The sequence below is a fragment of the Pseudophryne corroboree genome, chromosome 1, assembly GCF_028390025.1.
Source record: "Pseudophryne corroboree isolate aPseCor3 chromosome 1, aPseCor3.hap2, whole genome shotgun sequence".
In the NCBI taxonomy this organism is placed as follows: domain Eukaryota; kingdom Metazoa; phylum Chordata; class Amphibia; order Anura; family Myobatrachidae; genus Pseudophryne; species Pseudophryne corroboree.
The window spans coordinates 481,777,191-481,799,633 of NC_086444.1; the positions used below are offsets into that span (position 1 = coordinate 481,777,191).

Genomic DNA, 22,443 nt, shown 5'->3' on the forward strand with positions numbered 1-22,443 from the left:
CAGCACTTCCTGAGATAGTGCTACTCCCACCAACAACTGTTCTTTGGACCGTGCCTTTATTAGGAGATCATCCAAGTACGGGATAATTAAAACTCCCTTTCTTCGAAGGTGTATCATCATTTCCGCCATAACCTTGGTAAATACCCTTGGTGCCGTGGAGAGTCCAAACGGCAGCGTCTGGAATTGGTAATGGCAATCCTGTACCACAAATCTGAGGTACTCCTGGTGAGGATGGTAAATGGGGACATGCAGGTAAGCATCCTTGATGTCCAGGGAAACCATGTAATCCCCCTCGTCCAGGCTTGCAATAACCGCCCTGAGCGATTCCATCTTGAACTTGAATTTTTTTATGTACATGTTCAAGGATTTCAAATTTAAAATGGGTCTCACCGAACCGTCCGGCTTCGGTACCACAAATAGTGTGGAATAGGAACCCCGGCCTTGTTGAAGTAGGGGTACCTTGATTATCACCTGCTGGGAATACAGCTTGTGAATTGCCGCTAGCACCGCCTCCCTGTCTGAGGGAGCAATCGGCAAGGCAGATTTTAGGAACCGGTGGGGTGGAGCCGCCTCGAATTCCAGCATGTATCCCTGAGATACTACTTGAAGGATCCAGGGATCCACCTGTGAGCGAGCCCACTGATCGCTGAAATTTCTGAGGCGGGCCCCCACCGTACCTGGCTCCACCTGTGGAGCCCCACCGTCATGCGGCGGACTTGGAAGAGGAAGCGGGGGAGGACTTTTGTTCCTGGGAACCTGCTGTCTGTTGCAGCCTTTTTCCCCTACCTCTGCCTCTAGACAGAAAAGACCCTCCTTTTCCACGCTTGCTTTTCTGGGTCCGAAAGGACTGAACCTGATAAAATGGCGCCTTCTTAGGCTGTGAGGGAACATGGGGTAAAAATGCTGACTTCCCAGACGTTGCTGTGGAAACTAGGTCGGAGAGACCATCCCCAAATAATTCCTCCCCTTTATAAGGCAAAACTTCCATGTGCCTCTTGGAATCTGCATCTCCCGTCCACTGACGAGTCCATAAGCATCTCCTAGCAGAGATAGACAATGCACTTACTTTAGATGCCAGCCGGCAAATTTCCCTCTGTGCATCTCTCATATATAAGACTGAATCTTTTATATGGTCAATCGTTAGCAGAATAGTGTCTCTGTCTAGTGTGTCAATATTTTCTGACAGTTTTTCTGACCATGCAGCGGCCGCACTGCACATCCAAGCTGACGCAATAGCTGGTCTAAGTATAATGCCTGAGTGTGTCTATACAGACTTCAGGATTGCCTCCTGCTTTCTATCAGCAGGCTCCTTAAGGGCGGCCGTATCCTGAGAGGGTAGTGCCACCTTTTTTGACAAACGTGTGAGCGCTTTATCCACCCTAGGTGGTGTTTCCCAACGTGACCTATCCTCTGGCGGGAAAGGGAACGCCATTAGTACCTTCTTAGGAATTACAAATTTTTTATCAGGGAAAAGCCACGCTTCTTCACACACTTCATTTAGTTCATCTGATGGGGGAAAAACTACGGGTAGTTTTTTCTCCCCAAACATAATACCCTTTTTTGTGGTACCTGGATGTAAATCAGAAATGTTTAACACCTCTTTCATTGCCTCAATCATGCAGTGAATGGCCCTGACAGGCATTAGGTTTGACTCATCGTCGTCGACACTGTTATCAGTATCCGTGTCGACATCCGGGTCTGCAAACTGAGGTAGCGGGCATTTTAGAGCCCCTGACGACCCCTGAGGCACCTGGACAGGCACGAGCTGAGATCCCGGCTGTCCCACATTTGGCATGTCGTCAAATTTCTTATGTAAAGAATCTATACGTGCACTCATTTCTTTCCATAAGTTCATCCACTCGGGTGTCTGCCCCGCAGGGGGTGACGTCCCTTCAAAATGCATCTGCTCCGCCTCCACCTCATTATCCTCATCAAACATGTCGACACAGCCGTACCGACTCACCCCACACACACAGGGAATGCTCAACAGAGGACAGGACTCACAAAAAGCCCTTTGGGGGGACAGAGTGAGAGTATGCCAGCACACACCAGAGCGCTATATATATATATACATACATACATACAGGGACTAACTGAGTTATGTCCCTAATAGCTGCTTTTCATATAATATATGTATATATACTGCCAAATTTAATGCCCCCCCCCTCTCTTTTCCCTCTTACTGTTACTGTATATTGCAGGGAAGAGCCAGGGAGCTTCCTTCCAGCCGAGCTGTGAGGGAAATATGGCGCCAGTGTGCTGAGGAGATAGGCTCCGCCCCTTTTTCGCGGCCTATTCTCCCGCTTTTTATGGAATTCTGGCAGGGGTATTTACCTCATATATAGCCTCTGGGGTTATATATTGAGGTATTTTAGCCAGCCAAGGTGTTATTATTGCTCCCTCAGGGCGCCCCCCCCCCCCAGCGCCCTGCACCCTCAGTGACCGGAGTGTGAAGTGTGAGAGGAGCAATGGCGCACAGCTGCAGTGCTGTGCGCTACCTTGGTGAAGACAGAGTCTTCATGCCGCCGATTTTCCGGACCATCTTCTTGCTTCTGGCTCTGTAAGGGGGACGGCGGCGCGGCTCCGGGACCGAACACCAAGGACTGGGCCTGCGGTCGATCCCTCTGGAGCTAATGGTGTCCAGTAGCCTAAGAAGCCCAATCCGGCTGCAAGCAGGCGAGTTCGCTTCTTCTCCCCTTAGTCCCTCGCTGCAGTGAGCCTGTTGCCAGCAGGTCTCACTGACAATAAAAAACCTAAGTCTATTCTTTCTAAGAGCTCAGGAGAGCCCCTAGTGTGCATCCAACCTCGGCCGGGCACGAATTCTAACTGAGGCTTGGAGGAGGGTCATAGTGGGAGGAGCCAGTGCACACCAGGTAGTCTGAAATCTTTCTAGAGTGCCCAGCCTCCTTCGGAGCCCGCTATTCCCCATGGTCCTTACGGAGTTCCCAGCATCCACTAGGACGTCAGAGAAATAATAAATTCTAAAATAAACTTTTACTAAAGAAGCTCTGTAGAGCTGCCCTAGCTGTGACCGGCTCCTCCGGGCATATTTTCTAAACTGGGTCTGGTAGAAAGGGCATAGAGGGAGCAGCCAGCCCACACTCTCAAAATCTTAAAGTGCCAATGGCTCCTAGTGGACCAGTCTATACTCCATGGTACTAATGTGGACCCCAGCATCCTCTAGTATGTAAGAGAATAACCATCATAGCAGCTGCTATTTCATTTAGATCTTTCCCAAACATAATGTCCCCAGTGAAGGGGAGTACCTCCAAGGTATTTTGGAGTCCAGGTCCACTTTCCACAACCTCAACCACAGTATGCAGCGAGCCAGGACAGACGTGGTCGACGCCTTGGCTGACAATACACCCGGCTTCAGAGGACGCCTCCTGAACGCAATAAGCGGCGGTGGTATTGTGAGACAGGTATTGTCTGGTATGTCAGATATATCCTCTGGCAGCTCTTCCTCTAATGCCTGAACCCACGCTTTATTGCAGCCCAAGAGGCAGCTATAGTAGGTCTATGAATGGCTCCAGTAAGGTAGTATATATATTTCAGGCATGCCTCCACACTCTTATCTGTCGGTTCCTACAGTGAGGTGAAAGTGGTAATAGGCAGAGTAAACGACACCACGAGGTGGGTGACGTGAGAATCCACCGCAGTGGAGTTTCCCATTTGTTACATAACTCTGCAGGGAGAGAGAAGAAAGCAATCCAAGACCTGTCTTAGCAGAAAGAATTTCTTCCCTGGATTAGACCAGCGTTCCCATCTGATCAGAATGGGGTAATATAGTTTTAACCACCTTTCTGCTGTTTAAATTTTGCCACAGCAGTGGAATCCTCATCAGCTGATTTGAAGGATATGCTTATTAGCCTCCACTAAAGCAGGGACATCAATCTGCAAGGGAGAATCCTCATCAGTAACACAGGATTCAGTGTCTGACCGTATGCTCCCCCCTCCTCTTCAGATGAGACATTAGAGAGGTATTTGGATTGCAAGGAGGAAGCAGCTCGCTTAGAAAAACAGAGACATGTAGTGACCTGGTGTAAGTTTCTGTCTAACCAGAGAACGACTCATTTGCTGCAGTTTGGTCAGCCCAATTATTTGCCCAATGCGGAGTAATCATAGGGACATATGAAAGGGCATTAACACCGGTGGTCCTATAGGGGGCGCTATGCGTTCCACCAGAGTACCCAGTAGGTTGGTGAACGCAGCCCAGTGGCTCCTTGCAGGTGCTGCAGACTGACTGAGAGGCGTATGACATTAGTACACAGACCATCAAATAACACTTTCCCCTCTGGTAAATTCCTGGAGCATGCTCTGCTGATATAGGAGCTTCCACTGATTTACTACTCTTTCTGATAGACATTATGTAAGAATGCAACAATAGAGCGACTTAGTACAATATTGCCAGCCAAAGTACGATACCTACGATTAAATCCGGTATTATGTGACTGAGTACACAGTAGAATATATGTATTGGATAAATACTGTGACGCACTATATTAGCGGACCCAGACGCACCTAGCCTCTTAGGATACAGAGTATAGTGACAGACATATCTGGGAAACACAGAGTGATATTATTATTATCACACCAAAGCTGCACTGTATACATACACACACAAACATACATACATACATATATATATATATATACACATACACACACACACAGCATGAACGAGGCGGCACTCAGAGGCTTGTTCAGTGAAACAACTTTAGTGGAAATACTTCATTACATCAACGTTTCGGGGACATTTTCCCCTTCATTAGGATTACCTTGCCCTGCAGAGCCGGAGACGAGCCACAACTATGCTCAGAAGATGACGCCCAGTGTCTCAGTCAGGGAGTGAGAGATGGTGTGAGGCAGCATCAGGACTGGAAAATCTGTTCAGAGATGGCGCCCTGGGCCGGGGGAGGAGCTACAGGTCAAGCACCACCACCCCTATTCTGGACTTCCACCCCGGGTACTGTGAGTCTTATTAAATGGGGTGTTAGTACACCCGACCGGTACGCAGACGTCCCAGTGGTCTAGTGGGATCCCTGCTCGGAAACAGAGTCCATGCCAGAGCAGCAACCCGTCTTCCTAGGTCGCGGACGGAACGCGATTTAATGGCGGGTCCCGCCTGGGGAACCCTCTTACCTCCTCCCCATAGCAGCCACGTAAACCAGGAGAACGTCTGTGACCGTGTGCCTAAGCTGGAGCGTCTCCGCCGCAAGTACCCGGGAACTGAACCGCTTGGGAGGTGATGGAGCTGCAGCGCTGAAGTGTCACCCGGACATACAGCACTGACAGCCCAGAGAAGAAATCTTCTTAGAAGCTTTTTCAGGGCTGCCCAGTGCAGCCCTCCTGATAGGTGACCTGCTGCTGCAGTCACTAACTCGAAACGAAGCTCCAGTGCCTGGAAGTGTGGTTTATAGAGGAGGCCCCAATGCATCCTGGGACAGCCTAAAGCTTTAGCCTGTTGGTGCCTCTGGATCAAGATCCACTCTACACCCCAATGTTTTCCTGTGGAAACCAATGTATCCTGCTGCAGAAATCAGTTTGTTTTTTAGTTTAAAAAAAAAAAAGTACAAAGAAAATGATTCTCCGGCACCCATAGAGATACCTCATAATATAATAAACTCTTGGAATCCATTTAAAATGACTGCGAAGACTTGAATGATGTACCAAATCCATACTCAACTAAGCATGTGCTGTGCAGAATACAGGCATGGCCATCCTGTATAATAACCTTTACATATAGTAAACTATGCATTTTATTAATGATTGATTCCCATATCCAAAATGCTTGGTGCATGAAGCATTTCGGATACAGGATTTATATTCTCATTGTCACTGTAGTTTGAAGAATCCCTTTAGGGATCTCTTTAAAATGCAGTGAATTTGCAAATATCCTTGATTAGCGGGTGCCACGACATGAGGCTGTAACCCAGCCTTTTCCCCACTGTCCCGATAGTCGGGGGGGGGGGGCCTCCAAGGTCTGGCTCACAGGGCTTCTTACCTGCAGCCCGATAATCTTGTTGACCCTCTGGCTGCCGGATCAGTGCAGTAAGCACCATTCTGAATTTGGGAGGTGAAGCCAGAGGAGATTCCCAGCAGGGTCAGCAAGCCAGTGAGCTGCACAGGACAGGCATGGAAGGAGCCCAGCAAGCGGACCAGCGGTGAGGTGCATCACACACCCAGGAGGGAGCCCGGCAAGGTCAGCAAGCAACCTGTCACATGAAGTCAGTGTCACGTCAGCCTGAAATTTTCCAGTTTTCTGAATATTTCCGTTTTTTAGAATAACGGATATGGGACCCTCAACATGTATAAGCCTGGTCATGCTTAAGAGTTCTGTTCTTATTAGGAAGCAGCAAATTTGACAAAGAATTTCCTATATGTATCTGGCTAATTTGCTGTATTTTAAATAGCTAGTTTTTGAAGCAGGAAATTGCTAGTTGTGCATATGCTAGGAAATAGAATACTGAGAACATTCTGAAATGTGACTTTCTGACTACATTTATGCCTAATACAGCAAGTTACTTAACCAAAAGTCCTTATTTCCACAATCCCACTTTCTACATACAGTACGCTGTAAGCATGACTCTTATGGTGTGTACACACGGTGAGATTTTTTTCTTACGATTTTGACTATACAGTATAGTAAAAATCGTAAGAAAAGTTAGTGCAGATCGCAAGGTGAAAGTCAGCTTGCGATCCCGATGCGATGCCTATGCGCGGTACCGCGCGGTCGGCATCGCAAGGCTAGATAGTCAAAATTGTCTTGCCTGCACAGTCTATCGCTATAGAAGAGATAGTCAAAATTGACACTTAGCCAAAATCGCACATAGTCAGTATCGCAAGCACATAATGAGTGTGCTAGCGATACTGACTATGTGCCAACCTAGCCCGTCGCATAGTGAGAATCGGCATAGCCCGAATCTCACCGTGTGTATGGGCCATTACAATGAGGCAGTCAGAGCTCCATGACTAGCAGCCAATTGAAGGAGCACTAGTAAAAAAAAAAAAATCGAAGAGTTCTTGTGTACATGATCACTGCAATATAATAAATATTTGTTTACTAATATATAGAAAATTAACCTTTTACTAGTATGCTCCTATTCTTTACTCTTTTTTAGCTACCAGATAGCATGCTAGTGGGCATGGTCAAACAGTATTTTTGAATAAAATGAAAGGGAACGTAATACACTTTTTATTCCCATTAGATAGTATTTAGGCCATATTTCAGTTGTTAGACTAATGGTTAGAGGTATTATCTGGTAATCTTTGCAGAACAAGGCGATGAATGTTGGATAAACTGGACAGAGCTACACTAACTGCAAAACCGGAAATGGCAAATATTTTGTATTTTCCCCATAAGCTGCTCATAAAAAAGGGAGAGTAGGCAAATGTGAAACACATACTTCAGATATGTTTATGTATATATGGCCTGATTTATAGATAGACACTTTGGGACACAGCTGCTGTGCAAAAATATTCTAATGCTGCAGGAGGCATCTGAAGGAAAAAAGGCACCTCCTGCCAGCATCTCAGATCGGAGTGCTACGTCTGAAGATGCAGCATCGGATCACCATTCCAATCATCAGTCGCAATGGTAGCAGCATCATCCATGTGAGCAAGCTTACGCAGAATGGCTACCTCCTACCCACTTTTGCAAGGCATGTAAATCTACGTTAGAAGACGCAGACACTGGCCTCGCCACTCCCAGTAAATGAGACCAACGCTCAAGCAGCCAAACTGTCATTATGCTGCAGCCTGAGGGCACTGAGCGATCTCGTCCTGTACATCAGAGAGTAGACCATCTCAGAAATGGCCCTCCGTTTCACAATGACAGGAAGGAGTGAGGGAGATGCAACAATACCTATTACTATTCACTATGCTAGAACAAGATTTTTATACTGTTAAATCATTTTCTCCAAATTCATTGAGAAAACGTGACCCTTTTTCTCACAACCTCAGAACAAGTCCAATTTTACCTAAAATCTTTATTATAAGGAAAAATTGTCGGGACTAACTTCAGAACCCCTTAAACACCCCCCTACACTAATCACTAATTAAGCATTTGGAAGATTCCAATTAGCTTAATTAGTCCAATAATTAATTACTTTCTGCCAGCAATATCCTATTAACAAACAGGCTTCATCAGATACATTGACATTTATTTTAAACACAGAAAGCATAATAATCAGGAAGGGATGAGTGAAATCCCCCCCAAAAAAACAATTTTTAATTTCAAATACGTACCTTAGAGTCCTTCTTGTGGCCTCCAGCAAGCAATTTCATTACCACTATATTGTTTTTGGCAACCTTCAAAATCTCATTTACCTAAATAGATACAATCAATTTAATATAGAAAACAAAGTTTGACAAATGCTAGACTAGCTAAGTATTTATTGTGCTATAAAAACAAGATAAACTGCAGTTTCTTCAGTCTAGTTTCCAGGTTACAGTAATAGTGTTTACTAAAGGCTAAGCAAGGTAGTTATTGCTAAATCCTTTTCTCTTACTACAATGGGGGGGGGGGAGGAGGGGGGGGGTATACACAAAGTATTCTGTACTGTGGCAAACCTCTACAGTAGAAACATGATAATAATAGGATTTTAATACCTACCGGTAAATTCTCTTCTCTTAGTCCGTAGAGGATGCTGGGGTCACCATTAGAACCATGGGGTATAGACGGGATCCGCAGGAGACATGGGCACTTTAAGACTTTGAAAGGGTGTGAACTGGCTCCTCCCTCTATGCCCCTCCTCCAGACTCCAGTTATAGGAACTGTGCCCAGGGAGACGGACATTTCAAGGAAAGGATTTATTGTTAAACTAAGGTGAGATTTATACCAGCTCACACCTCAAGCATGCCGCAGAACGTGGCATACAACAGAATAAAAGCCAACAGCATGAACAATTGCAGCAACATGCTGACAATAACGTGTCACAACATGTGTGTAACCACAACTAATAACTGCACAGTACGCACTGGGATGGGCGCCCAGCATCCTGTATGGACTTAGAGAAAAGGATTTACCGGTAGGTATTAAAATCCTATTTTCTCATACGTCCTAGATGATGCTGGGGTCACCATTAGAACCATGGGGTTATACCAAAGCTCTAAGACGGGCGGGAGAGTGCGGATGACTCTGCAGCACCGATTGACTGAACTTAAGGTCCTCATCGGCCAAGGTGTCAAACTTGTAGAACTTTGCAAATGTGTTTGACCCCAACCAAGTAGCTGCTCGGCAAAGTTGCAATGCCGAGACCCCCCCGGGCAGCCGCCCAGGATGAGCCCACCTTTCTAGTGGAATGGGCCTTCACCGATTCCGGTAACGGCAATCCAGCCGTGGAATGAGCATGCTGAATCGTGTTACAGATCCAGCGTGCAATTGTCTGCTTGGAAGCAGGACACCCAACCTTGTTGGGAGCATACAGGACAAACAGAGCCTCTGTTTTCCTAATCTGAGCCGTTCTGGCGACATAAATCTTCAAAGCGCTGACCACTTCCAGAGATTTTGACTTAGCGAAGGCGTCAGTAGCCACAGGCACCACAATAGGTTGGTTCATGTGGAAAGAGGAAACCACCTTCGGTAGAAATTGTTGATGTTTCCTCAATTCAGCTCTATCTTCATGGAAGATCAAATAAGGGCTCGTGAGACAAGGCCGCTAACTCAGACACCCGCCTTGCAGATGCCAAGGCCAACAGGATGACCACTTTCCAAGTGAGGAATTTCAACTCCACCTTCCGTAAAGGTTCAAACCAATGTGATTGAAGGAACTGCAATACCACATTAAGGTCCCATGGTGCCACTGGAGGCACAAATGGAGGTTGGATGTGCAACACGCCTTTCACGAAAGTATGAACTTCTGGAAGGGAGGCCAATAGTTTCTGAAAGAAAACCGATAAGGCTGAAATCTGTACCTTAATTGAGCCAAATTTTAGGCCCGCATCCACACCTGCTTGTAGAAAATGGAGAAAACGTCCTAGCTGAAACTCTTCCGTAGGAGCCTTCTTCACACCAAGAAACATTTTCTCCAAATACGGTGGCAATGTTTAGACGTTACCCCTTTACTGGCCTGAATAAGTGTGGGAATGACTTCACTGGGAATACCCTTACGGGCTAGGATTTTGCGCTCAACTGCCACGCCGTCAAACGTAGCAGCGGTAAGTCCTGATACACACACGGCCCATGTTGTAACAGGTCCTCGCGCAGAGGAAGAGGCCAGGGATCTCCTATGAGTAATTCCTGAAGATCTGGATACCAAGCCCTCCTTGGCCAGTCTGGGACAATGAGCCTGATGCGGAGGATAAATGGGAACATGTTAGTAGGCATCCTTTATGTCTACTGACACCATAAAATCCCCTTCCTCCAGACTGGAGATCACTGCTCGTGGAGACTCCATCTTGAATTTGAATTTCTTTAGGTAGAAATTTAGGGATTTTAGGTTTAGGATTGGTCTGACCGAGCCATCCGGCTTCGGGACCACAAACAGGCTCGAATAAAAGCCTTCTCCCTGTTGTGACTGGGGAACCCTGATTTTGACACAACTTTTGTATTGCATTGCAAACTACCTTCCTGTCTGGAAGAGACGCTGGTAAGGCCGATTTGAGAAAAAAAACGGCGAGGAGGAACGTCTTGAAACTCCAGCTTGTACACTTGGGATACTATTTGTAAAACCCATGGGTCTAGGTCCGAACGAACCCAAAACTGACTGAAGAGTTTGAGACGTGCCCCCACTGGTGCGGACTCCCGCATAGGAGCCACAACATCATGCGGTGGAATTGGCAGAAGTCTGGGAGGACTTCTGCTCCTGGGAGCCTGACAAGGCTGGCGATCGTTTACCTCTTCCCCTTCCTCTAGTAGCAAGGAAGGAAGAACCTCGGCCCTTTCTGTATTTATTGGGCCGAAAGGACTACATCTGATAGTGATGCGTTTTCTTTTGTTGTGGAGGAACATAAGGTAAAAAGGATGACTTACCCGTGGTAGCTCTAGACACCAAATCATCAAGGCCGTCACCAAATAAAGCCTTACCTTTGTATGGTAGAGATTCCATACTTTTCTTGGAATCAGCATCAGCATTTCATTGGTGTATCCACAACGCTCGTCTAGCTATAACTGCCATGGCATTAGCCTTTGATCCCAAAAGACCAATATCTCTCACAGCTTCCTTAATGTATGCTGCAGCGTCCTTGATATAACCCAGCGTCAAGAGGACGCTATCCCTATCTAGGGTATCTATTTCAGAAGACAAGTAGTCTGCCCACTTTTCGATAGCACTACTTACCCACGCAGATGCAATGACAGGTATGAGTAGCGTACCTGTGGTCGCATAAATGGACATTCACGTAGTTTCCCGTTTACGATCCGCAGGATCCTTAAGGGCCACCGTGTCAGGTGACGGGAGAGCCACCTTTTTAGACAAACGTGACAGGGCCATGTCCACGGTGGGGGGTGACTCCCACTTTTCCCTATCCGCCGAGGGAAACGGATAAGCTACCGTAATTCTTTTGGGAATCTGAAACTTTTTGTCAGGAGCTTCCCAGAGTTTTTCAAATAGCGTGTTCAGTTCATGAGAGGGAGGAAACGTTACCTCAGGTTTCGTTTCCTAATACATACAGACCCTTTTATCAGGGACAGCCAGGTCCTCAGTGATATGAAGTACCTCTTTAACCACCACAATCATGTACTGAATGATCTTTGCCAATTTTGGATCTAATCTGGAATCGCTATAGTCGACACTGGAATCGGAATCCGTGTCGGTATCAGTGTCTGCCAATTGGGCCAGCGTACGTTTCTGTGACCCTGAGGGGCCCTGACTTTGCAATAACATATCTTCTACAGATTTCTTCCATGCCTGGGTCTGAGACTCAGACTTATCTAGCCTCTTACTAATAAGAGCCACATTAGCATTCAAGGCGTTCAACACATTTACCCAATCAGGCGTCGGCGGTGCCGACATGGTCACCCCCGCAGCTGTTTGTGTCCCTAATACAGCCTCCTCTTGGGAAGAGCCTCAGACATGTCGACACACGTGCATCCAACACCCACAGACACACCGGGCATATAGGGGACAAACCCACAGTAAAGCCTGTCAGAGAGACACAGAGGGGATTTGCCAGCTCACACCCCAGCGCCCAATCAGCGGTTCTGAAGCTCCCAGTAAACGCCCCAGACCTATAGCGCTTTTTATATAAATTATATTGCACCAAATTTAGCCAGTGCCGCCCCCCCCCCCCCCACCCCAGTTTTGCACCCTGATACTTGTCAGTGTGAAGGAAGGACCAGCGTCTCTGCAGCCTGATGGAGAGAAAATGGTGCAGAGTGAGCTGTGAGGACGATGCTCCGCCCCCTTAATGGCGCGCTTCCGTCCCGCTTCTTGTATAATTATACTGTCGGGGGTTTTGGGACAGTGCCTCGGCACTAATGTCCCCTCTTGCCAGATGTCCATTGAGGATTTATTAGCTGCCCAGGGGTATAGACAGGTCCACCAGGAGCCATTGGCACTTTAAGAGTTTGAGAGGGTGGGCTGACTCTTCCCTCTATGCCCCTCCTACCAGACTCAGTCTAGAAACTGTGCCCGAGGAGACGGACATATTCGAGAGAAGGATTTAAACACAGATAGTGGCGAGATTCATATCAGCTCAAACATACAAGGCACATCAAGCTAACTAGCTTGAAAAACTCAGCAACTGCTGAAACATTACTTACCAAGTAACAATGCAGTACATAACTAAACAAAGTTGTACTGAACCAGATAACGGTTGCAGGAAAACAAAGCGCTGGGCGGGCGCCCAGCATCCTCTACGGACTACGAGAAAAGGATTTAACGGTTGGTAACCAAAATTCTATTTTCACTTACGTCCTAGAGGACGCTGGGGTCCACATTAGTACCATTGGGATGTACCAAAGCTCCCAGAAATGGGAGGGAGAGAGCGAGGCTCCTGCAGAACTGATTGACTGAACTTCATATCATCAGAAGCCAAAGTATCGAACTTGTAGAACTTAGCAAAAGTGTTTGACCCAGACCAAGTTGCCGCTCGGCAAAGTTGTAACGCCGAGACACCCTGGACAGCCGCCCAGGAAGACCCCACCTTACGAGTAGAGTGGGCCTTAACAGATTTAGGACACGGCAATCCTGCCGTAGAATAAGCATGCTGGATAGTGAATCTAATCCAGCGAGATATAGTCTGCTTTGAAGCAGGACACCCAATTTCCTTGGGATCATATAGGACAAACAAAGAGTCAGATTTCCTGTGACGAGCAGTCCTCTTCACATAAACTCGCAAAGCCCTCACAACATCCAAGGACTTTGACAAAATTGAGGAGTCAGTAGCCACTGTCACCACAATAGGTTGGTTGATATGAAATGGCGACACAACCTTTGGAAGAAACTGCTGACGTTTCCGAAGCTCAGCTCTATCTTCGTGGAAGATCAAGTAAGGGCTTTTACAAGACAAAGCCCCCAATTCTGACACACGTCTAGCAGAAGCTAAGGCCAACAACGTGACAGCTTTCCAAGTAAGAAATTTTACCTCAACCTCCTGTAGAGGCTCAAACCAGTCCGACTGGAGGAACTGCAACACCACGTTAAGGTCACAAGGCGCCATAGGCGGTACAAAGGGAGGTTGAATGTGCAGAACTCCCTTCAAAAAAGTCTGAACCTCAGGGAGGGCAGCCAATTGTTTCTGGAAGAAAATGGACAGGGCCGAAACCTGGACCTTCACAGATCCCAACCTCAGGCCCATATCCACACCTGCTTGCAGGAAGAGGAGAAAATGTCCAAGTTGAAACTCCACCGCAGGAAACTTCTTGGACTCACACCAAGAGACATATTTCTTCCAAATACGATGGTAATGTTTAGACGTTACCCCTTTCCTAGCCTGTATCAGGGTAGGAATGACTTTCTTCGGAATGCCCTTCCGAGCTAGTATCAGGCATTCAACCTCCATGCCGTCAAATGTAGCCGCGGTAAGTATTGATAGGCGAACGGCCCCTGCTGCAACAGGTCCTCCCGAAGAGGAAGAGGCCTCAGTGCTAAACCAGTGCTATCCTGATTACATGGAATGGGATCATCCTGGGAGGACATATCCTACGCAGCATATGACACAGTGTTCCTGGACATAGCTAAGGAGACCACAAAACACTCCACACACACACACACACACACACACACACACACACACACACACACACACACACACACACACACACACACACACACACCGGGGAGGTCAGACAGAGTTTCACCCCCAAGAATGGCAAGAGAGACACAGAGATTGGAGCCAACCCACACACAGCGCTTTTAACCAAAGGGAGACCCCTTGTCAGTGCTGACTGTGCACATTAATATGATACACAGTCGTATTGCAGCCTCCCCCCCCCCTCCTTCTACAATCCCCTGGTACCGTGAGAGATAGCTGGAATTGCTGTGTAGGGACCTTCTTTCTCCTAATCAGCGCTGTGCATGCAGGAAGATGGCGCTGAACGCTGCTGGGTCCGCTCTGAGGAGAAGCTCTGCCTCCAAAATGGCACTGTCTTCCAGCTCTTCATCTTATTATACTGGCCTGAGGATTGATGCTGGCTGAGATCCTGGGACCCCGACAGGCTTTGTGACCAGTGTAGGGTGTAAGCGCTGGCCCAGGGCGCCCCTCACCGCGCCGCACTATGTACCGCTGAGCCATCCCAGAGCGCAGTATTAGCGCAGTTAATACTGCGCTCCAACCCTGCTGCCGCCATCTTCACACCAGCCCCCCGCTTGCTAGGGGGGTCGGTGTCTTACTCGCCACAATCTTCAGCTCTGAAAGGGGGTGACGGCATGCTGCTGGGGTGAGCGATCCCCTGTGGCGGGGAATGATCTATCCCCTCAGGAGCTCAGAGTCCTGTCAGCGGAGTAAGTGGCTCAGACCCCGCAGGGTGGATACTACTCCCCCCCTTAGTCCCACGCTGCAGGTAGGCTGTTGCCAGCAGCCTCCCTGTAAAATAAAAAAATCTAAAATTAAATTTTACTAGAAAAGCTCTGGAGAGCTCCCCTAGCTGTGACTGGCTCCTCTGGGCACATTTTCTAAACTGAGTCTGGTAGGAGGGGCATAGAGGGATGAGCTACGCCACACTCTCAAACTGTTAAAGTGCCAATGGCTCCTGGTGGACCCGTCTATACCCCATGGTACTAATGTGGACCCCAGCATCCTCTAGGACGTAAGAGAAAAATTGAGAATTATAAAAACTAAGTGATGTGTAATGATACTGAAATCATAAATAGTGACAGTAAAACAATGGGTATAAAGACCTCTATAATGGTATAATACCAAATGTTCTCCTATTACAATCAGCCTATATTTATTTCTGGATGTATACAACACTTTAGTTGCCACCTAGCACATCTTACTAGTGAAGTATCGCAATACACTAAAGCATAGCACTTTTGACAGTAGGTAATATCTTTTGTTGGATATGATGACCTAGAAGTAAAATTACAAGAAAGTGTTTTGGTCGCCCAGCGTAATCCGTGTGGAGCAAAAAAGCGATAAATGCTTGACAATCCCCAGTGCATATGGAGTGTATACACCACACCAGGATATACATTACTTTCAAAAGAGCAGCTTACCAGGAGGCAATTGGGGGCAAGTTTTGCCCATCATTTATAAATTCACCACATTAACAGACCCCTTAAAATGTCCCTTATTATAAAACAAAGGAAAATTCAGATACCACACAAAAGAGAATGATAAAAGGTGTCAGAAGAGGACTATTTCCTGCCACTAAAGTCTGTGTACTCCATAGTACCATGCACGGCTAAATGTAAGATGTTTACCTTGCATTGACTCGTTAATACGCTTAGTACAAGTGATTCATCTTTGTAATGTTAAGTACATAGAATATTAGTTATATAGCACTTTTCTCCCATTTAAAAAACACAAAATAAAAAACAAACAGAACAGAGCGCTAAGAATTTAGGCTGTCTTGTCTTAGAATCTAAAGGGGTAATTGCATGTGCATACAGGCAAGTCTTGAGTTTGTTTTTGAAGGTTTCAAGAAAAGAGGCCTCCTGAACTGTGCAAGGAAGAGAGCTTAAGAGAGTCTGAGCCGCAAAGCTAAAAGCAAAATGAATTAAGGAAGAGTCTAGGCACTGCTAATAGTCCACCTGCAGAACGAACTAAGCGAGTGGGTAAGAAATCAGTCAGTAAGCCAATGGTTAAAATAAGAATTTACTTACCGATAATTCTATTTCTCGTAGTCCGTAGTGGATGCTGGGGACTCCGTCAGGACCATGGGGAACAGCGGCTCCGCAGGAGACAGGGCACAAAAATAAAGCTTTAGGATTAGGTGGTGTGTACTGGCTCCTCCCCCTATGACCCTCCTCCAAGCCTCAGTTAGGATACTGTGCCCGGACGAGCGTACACAATAAGGAAGGATATTGAATCCCGGGTAAGACTCATACCAGCCACACCAATCACACCGTATAACTTGTGATCTGAACCCAGTTAACAGTATGACAAACGTAGGAGCCTCTAAACAGACGGCTCACAACAATAACAACCCGAATTTGTTTGTAACAATAACTATGTACAAGTATTGCAGACAATCCGCACTTGGGATGGGCGCCCAGCATCCACTACGGACTACGAGAAATAGAATTATCGGTAAGTAAATTCTTATTTTCTCTAACGTCCTAAGTGGATGCTGGGGACTCCGTCAGGACCATGGGGATTATACCAAAGCTCCCAAACGGGCGGGAGAGTGCGGATGACTCTGCAGCACCGAATGAGAGAACTCAAGGTCCTCCTCAGCCAGGGTATCAAATTTGTAGAATTTTGCAAACGTGTTTGCCCCTGACCAAGTAGCAGCTCGGCAGAGTTGTAATGCCGAGACCCCCCGGGCAGCCGCCCAGGATGAGCCCACTTTCCTTGTGGAATGGGCCTTGACAGATTTAGGTTGTGGCAAGCCTGCCACAGAATGTGCAAGTTGAATTGTGCTACAAATCCAACGAGCAATCGTCTGCTTAGAAGCAGGAGCACCCATCTTGTTGGGTGCATACAATATAAACAGTGAGTCAGACTTTCTGACTCCCGCCGTTCTTGAAATATATATTTTCAATGCCCGGACCACGTCCAACAACTTGGAATCCTCCAAATCGTTAGTAGCCGCAGGCACCACAATAGGCTGGTTCAGGTGAAACGCTGACACCACCTTAGGCAGAAAATGAGGACGCGTCCGCAGTTCTGCCCTGTCCGTATGGAAAATCAGATATGGGCTCTTATATGATAAAGCCGCCAATTCTGATACTCTCCTGGCTGAAGCCAGGGCCAGTAGCATGGTTACTTTCCATGTAAGATACTTCAACTCCACCGATTTGAGCGGCTCAAACCAATGGGATTTGAGAAAATCCAAGACTACATTAAGATCCCACGGTGCCACTGGGGGCACAACCGGGGGCTGTATATGTAGTACTCCTTTTACAAAAGTCTGGACTTCAGGAACTGAAGCCAATTCTTTTTGGAAGAAAATCGACAGGGCCGAAATTTGAACCTTAATGGACCCCAATTTGAGGCCCATAGACAATCCTGTTTGCAGGAAATGTAGGAATCGACCCAGTTGAAATTCCTCCGTGGGGGCCTTCCTGGCCTCACACCACGCAACATATTTTCTCCAAATGCGGTGATAATGTTGTGCAGTCACCTCCTTCCTGGCTTTTACCAGTGTAGGAATGACCTCTTCCGGAATGCCTTTTTCCCTTAGAATTCGGCGTTCAACCGCCATGCCGTCAAACGCAGTCGCGGTAAGTCTTGGAATAGACACGGTCCCTGCTGAAGCAGGTCCCGTCTTAGAGGTAGAGGCCACGGATCCTCCGTGAGCATCTCTTGAAGTTCCGGGTACCAAGTTCTTCTTGGCCAATCCGGAGCCACTAGTATCGTTCTTACTCCCTTTTGCCGTATAATTCTCAGTACTTTTGGTATGAGAGGCAGAGGAGGGAACACATACACTGACTGGAACACCCACGGTGTTACCAGAGCGTCCACAGCTATTGCCTGAGGGTCTCTTGACCTGGCGCAATACCTGTCCAGTTTTTTGTTGAGGCGGGACGCCATCATATCCACCATTGGTTTTTCCCAACGGTTCACAATCATGTGGAAGACTTCTGGATGAAGTCCCCACTCTCCCGGGTGTAGATCGTGTCTGCTGAGGAAGTCTGCTTCCCAGTTGTCCACTCCCGGAATGAATACTGCTGACAGTGCTATCACATGATCTTCCGCCCAGCGAAGAATCCTTGCAGCTTCTGCCATTGCTGTCCTGCTTCTTGTGCCGCCCTGTCTGTTTACGTGGGCGACTGCCGTGATGTTGTCCGACTGGATCAACACCGGCTGACCCTGAAGCAGGGGTTTTGCCAGACTTAGAGCATTGTAAATCGCTCTTAGCTCCAGTATATTTATGTGAAGAGACATCTCCAGGCTTGACCATACTCCCTGGAAGTTTCTTCCCTGTGTGACCGCTCCCCAGCCTCTCAGACTGGCATCCGTGGTCACCAGGACCCAGTCCTGTATGCCGAATCTGCGGCCCTCTAACAGATGAGCACTCTGCAACCACCACAGAAGAGACACCCTTGTCCGTGGCGATAAGGTTATCCGCTGATGCATCTGCAGATGCGATCCGGACCATTTGTCCAGCAGATCCCACTGAAAAGTTCGTGCGTGGAATCTGCCGAATGGAATCGCTTCGTAAGAAGCCACCATCTTTCCCAGGACTCTTGTGCATTGATGCACAGACACTGTCCCTGGTTTTAGGAGGTTCCTGACAAGTTCGGATAACTCCCTGGCTTTCTCCTCCGGAAGAAACACCTTTTTCTGAACCGTGTCCAGAATCATTCCCAGGAACAGCAGACGTGTCGTCGGGGTCAACTGAGATTTTGGAAAATTCAGAATCCACCCGTGTTGTTGCAGCACTAGTTGGGTTAGTGCTACTCCGTCCTCCAGCTGTTCTCTGGACCTTGCCCTTATCAGGAGATCGTCCAAGTAAGGGATAATTAATACGCCTCTTCTTCGCAGAAGGATCATCATTTCGGCCATTACCTTGGTAAAGACCCGAGGTGCCGTGGACAATCCAAACGGCAGCGTCTGAAACTGATAATGACAGTTTTGCACCACGAACCTGAGGTACCCTTGATGTGAAGGGCAAATTGGGACATGCAGGTAAGCATCCTTTATGTCCAGGGACACCATAAAGTCCCCTTCTTCCAGATTCGCTATCACTGCTCTGAGTGACTCCATCTTGAACTTGAATTTTTGTATGTACAGGTTCAAAGATTTCAGATTTAGAATAGGTCTTACCGAGCCGTCCGGCTTCGGTACCACAAATAGCGTGGAGTAATACCCCTTTCCCTGTTGTAGGAGGGGTACCTTGACTATCACCTGCTGAGAAAACAGCTTGTGAATGGCTTCCAATACCGTCGCCCTGTCTGAGGGAGACGTTGGCAAAGCAGACTTTAGGAACCGGCGAGGGGGAGACTTCTCGAATTCCAACCTGTAACCCTGAGATACTACCTGCAGAATCCAGGGGTCCACCTGTGAGCAAGCCCACTGTGCGCTGAAATTCTTGAGTCGACCCCCCACCGCTCCTGAGTCCGCTTGTAAGGCCCCAGCGTCATGCTGAGGGCTTTGCAGAACCCTGGGAGGGTTTCTGTTCCTGGGCAGGGGCTGCTTGCTGCCCTCTCTTACCCCTTCCTCTGCCCCGAGGCAGATATGACTGTCCTTTTGTCCGCTTGTTCTTATAGGACCGAAAGGACTGCGGTTGAAAAGACGGTGTCTTTTTCTGTTGGGAGGGGGTCTGAGGTAAAAAAGTGGATTTTCCGGCAGTTGCCGTGGCCACCAGATCCGATAGACCGACGCCAAATAATTCCTCCCCTTTATACGGCAATACTTCCATATGTCGTTTGGAATCCGCATCACCTGACCACTGTCGCGTCCATAAACTCCTTCTGGCAGATATGGACATCGCATTTACTCTCGATGCCAGAGTGCAAATATCTCTCTGCGCATCTCGCATATAAAGGAAAGCATCCTTTAATTGCTCTATAGTCAATAAAATACTGTCCCTATCCAGGGTATCAATATTTTCAGTCAGGGAATCCAACCAGACGACCCCAGCACTGCACATCCAGGCTGAGGCGATGGCTGGTCGCAGTATAATACCAGTATGTGTGTATATACTTTTTAGGGTAGTTTCCAGTCTCCTATCCGCTGGATCCCTGAGGGCGGCCGTATCAGGAGACGGTAACGCCACTTGTTTTGATAAGCGTGTGAGCGCCTTATCCACCCTAGGGGGTGTTTCCCAGCGCGCCCTAACCTCTGGCGGGAAAGGGTATAATGCTAATAACTTTTTTGAAATTAGCATTTTTCTATCTGGGTTAACCCACGCTTCATCACATACATCATTTAATTCCTCTGATTCAGGAAAAACTACAGGTAGTTTTTTCACCCCCCACATAATACCCCTTTTTGTGGTACTTGCAGTATCAGAGATATGCAAAGCCTCCTTCATTGCCGTGATCATATAACGTGTGGCCCTACTTGAAAATACGTTTGTTTCATCACCGTCGACACTAGATTCAGTGTCTGTGTCTGGGTCTGTGTCGACCGACTGAGGTAAAGGGCGCTTTACAGCCCCTGACGGTGTCTGAGACGCCTGGGCAGGTACTAACTGGTTTGCCGGCCGTCTCATGTCGTCAACTGATTTTTGTAATGTGCTGACATTATCACGTAATTCCATAAACAAAGCCATCCATTCCGGTGTCGACTCCCTGGGGGGTGACATCACCATTATCGGCAATTGCTCTGCCTCCACGCCAACATCGTCCTCATACATGTCGACACACACGTACCGACACACAGCAGACACACAGGGAATGCTCTTATCGAAGACAGGACCCCACTAGCCCTTTGGGGAGACAGAGGGAGAGTTTGCCAGCACACACCCAAGCGCCATAATATATATGGGAACAACCTTATATAAGTGTTGTTCCTTATAGCAGCTTAAATATATCCAATATATCGCCAAAAAATGCCCCCCCTCTCTGTTTTACCCTGTTTCCGACACTCTTAACTGAAACAATAGTCAGCAGAAACACCACCTTAAGGGAAAGCCACTTAAGATCAGCTGAACCAAAAGGTTCAAACGGAGACTCTTGTAACGCCTCCAAAACCACCGACAAGTCCCAAGGAGCCACAGGCGGGACATAGGGAGGTTGGATACGCAACACGCCCTGAGTAATGGTATGCACATCAGGTAAGGTCGCAATTTTTCTCTGAAACCACACCGACAAGGCAGATATTTGAACCTTGAGGGAGGCCAGACGCAGGCCTAAATCCAGGCCCTGCTGAAGAAAAGCCAACAACTTGGCTATACTAAATTTGGAAGCGTCATAATCGTTAGAATCGTAAGAATGCCAGACCCTATATTAAATCCGAGCAGAAGCCGGTTTCTGGGCCCGCAACATAGTTTGAATGACCGCCTCAGAAAACCCTTTAGCCCTCAAGACGGAAGCTTCAAGAACCACGCCGTCAAAGACAGCTGGGCTAGGTCCTGGTAGACACAGGGGCCCTGAACGAGGAGGTCTGGGCATTGTGGAAGTAGAATTGGACGCTCTGACGATAGGCCTTGCAGGTCTGAGAACCAGTGCCGTCTGGGCCACGCTGGAGCTATGAGAAGCAGAATTCCTTTTTCTTGCTTGAACTTCCAAATTACCCTAGGCAGGAGTGACACCGGAGGGAACACGTACGGCAGCCGAAACCTACACGGTACCGCCAGCGCATCCACGAATGCTGCTTGAGGATCCCTTGTCCTTGCTCCAAAGACCGGAACCTTGTGATTGTGTCGAGACGCCAACAGATCTACGTCTGGAAGGCCCCACCTTTCCACTAGGAGTTGAAACACTTCTGGATGGAGGCCCCACTCGCCGGCAAGCACGTCCTGACGACTGAGAAAGTCTGCTTCCCAATTCAGGACTACCGGAATGAATATTGCCGATATGGCCGGTAGATGGCGTTCTGCCCACTGTAGAATTCGTGAGACTTCCTTCATTGTTAGGCGGCTTCGAGTGCCACCTTGAAGATTTATGTAAGCCACTGTGGTGACGTTGTCCGACTGTACATGAACAGGACGGTTCTGAATTAAATGCTGGGCTAGGTTCAAGGCATTGAAGACCGCCCGCAACTCCAGAATATTGATCGAGAGGAGGGACTCCTCCTTGGTCCACGGCCCCTGAAGGGAGTGTTGCTCCAGCACCGCACCCCAACCACTTAGACTGGCATCTGTCGTCAACAGGACCCAGTCGGATATCCAGAACGGACGGCCCCTGCACAGTTGTTGGTCCCGGAGCCACCAGAGCAGCGACAGACGGACCTCCGGAGTCAATGAGATAATTTGAGACCTGATCCGGTGAGGCAGGCCGTCCCATT

General features: G+C 47.8%; 1 protein-coding gene across 5 annotated transcripts in view; it reads right to left on the reverse strand.

Moving 5' to 3' along the window:
* The window catches only part of NAA35 (N-alpha-acetyltransferase 35, NatC auxiliary subunit), a 193,834-nt gene that overhangs the window by 20,173 nt on the left and 151,218 nt on the right, over nucleotides 1–22,443 (reverse strand). For all 5 annotated transcript variants that reach the window (XM_063913776.1, XM_063913775.1, XM_063913777.1 and 2 more), the window contains one exon: nucleotides 8,248–8,328. In XM_063913776.1, coding sequence (XP_063769846.1) covers nucleotides 8,248–8,328 — 81 coding nt within the window. The remainder of the gene's footprint in view (nucleotides 1–8,247; nucleotides 8,329–22,443) is intronic.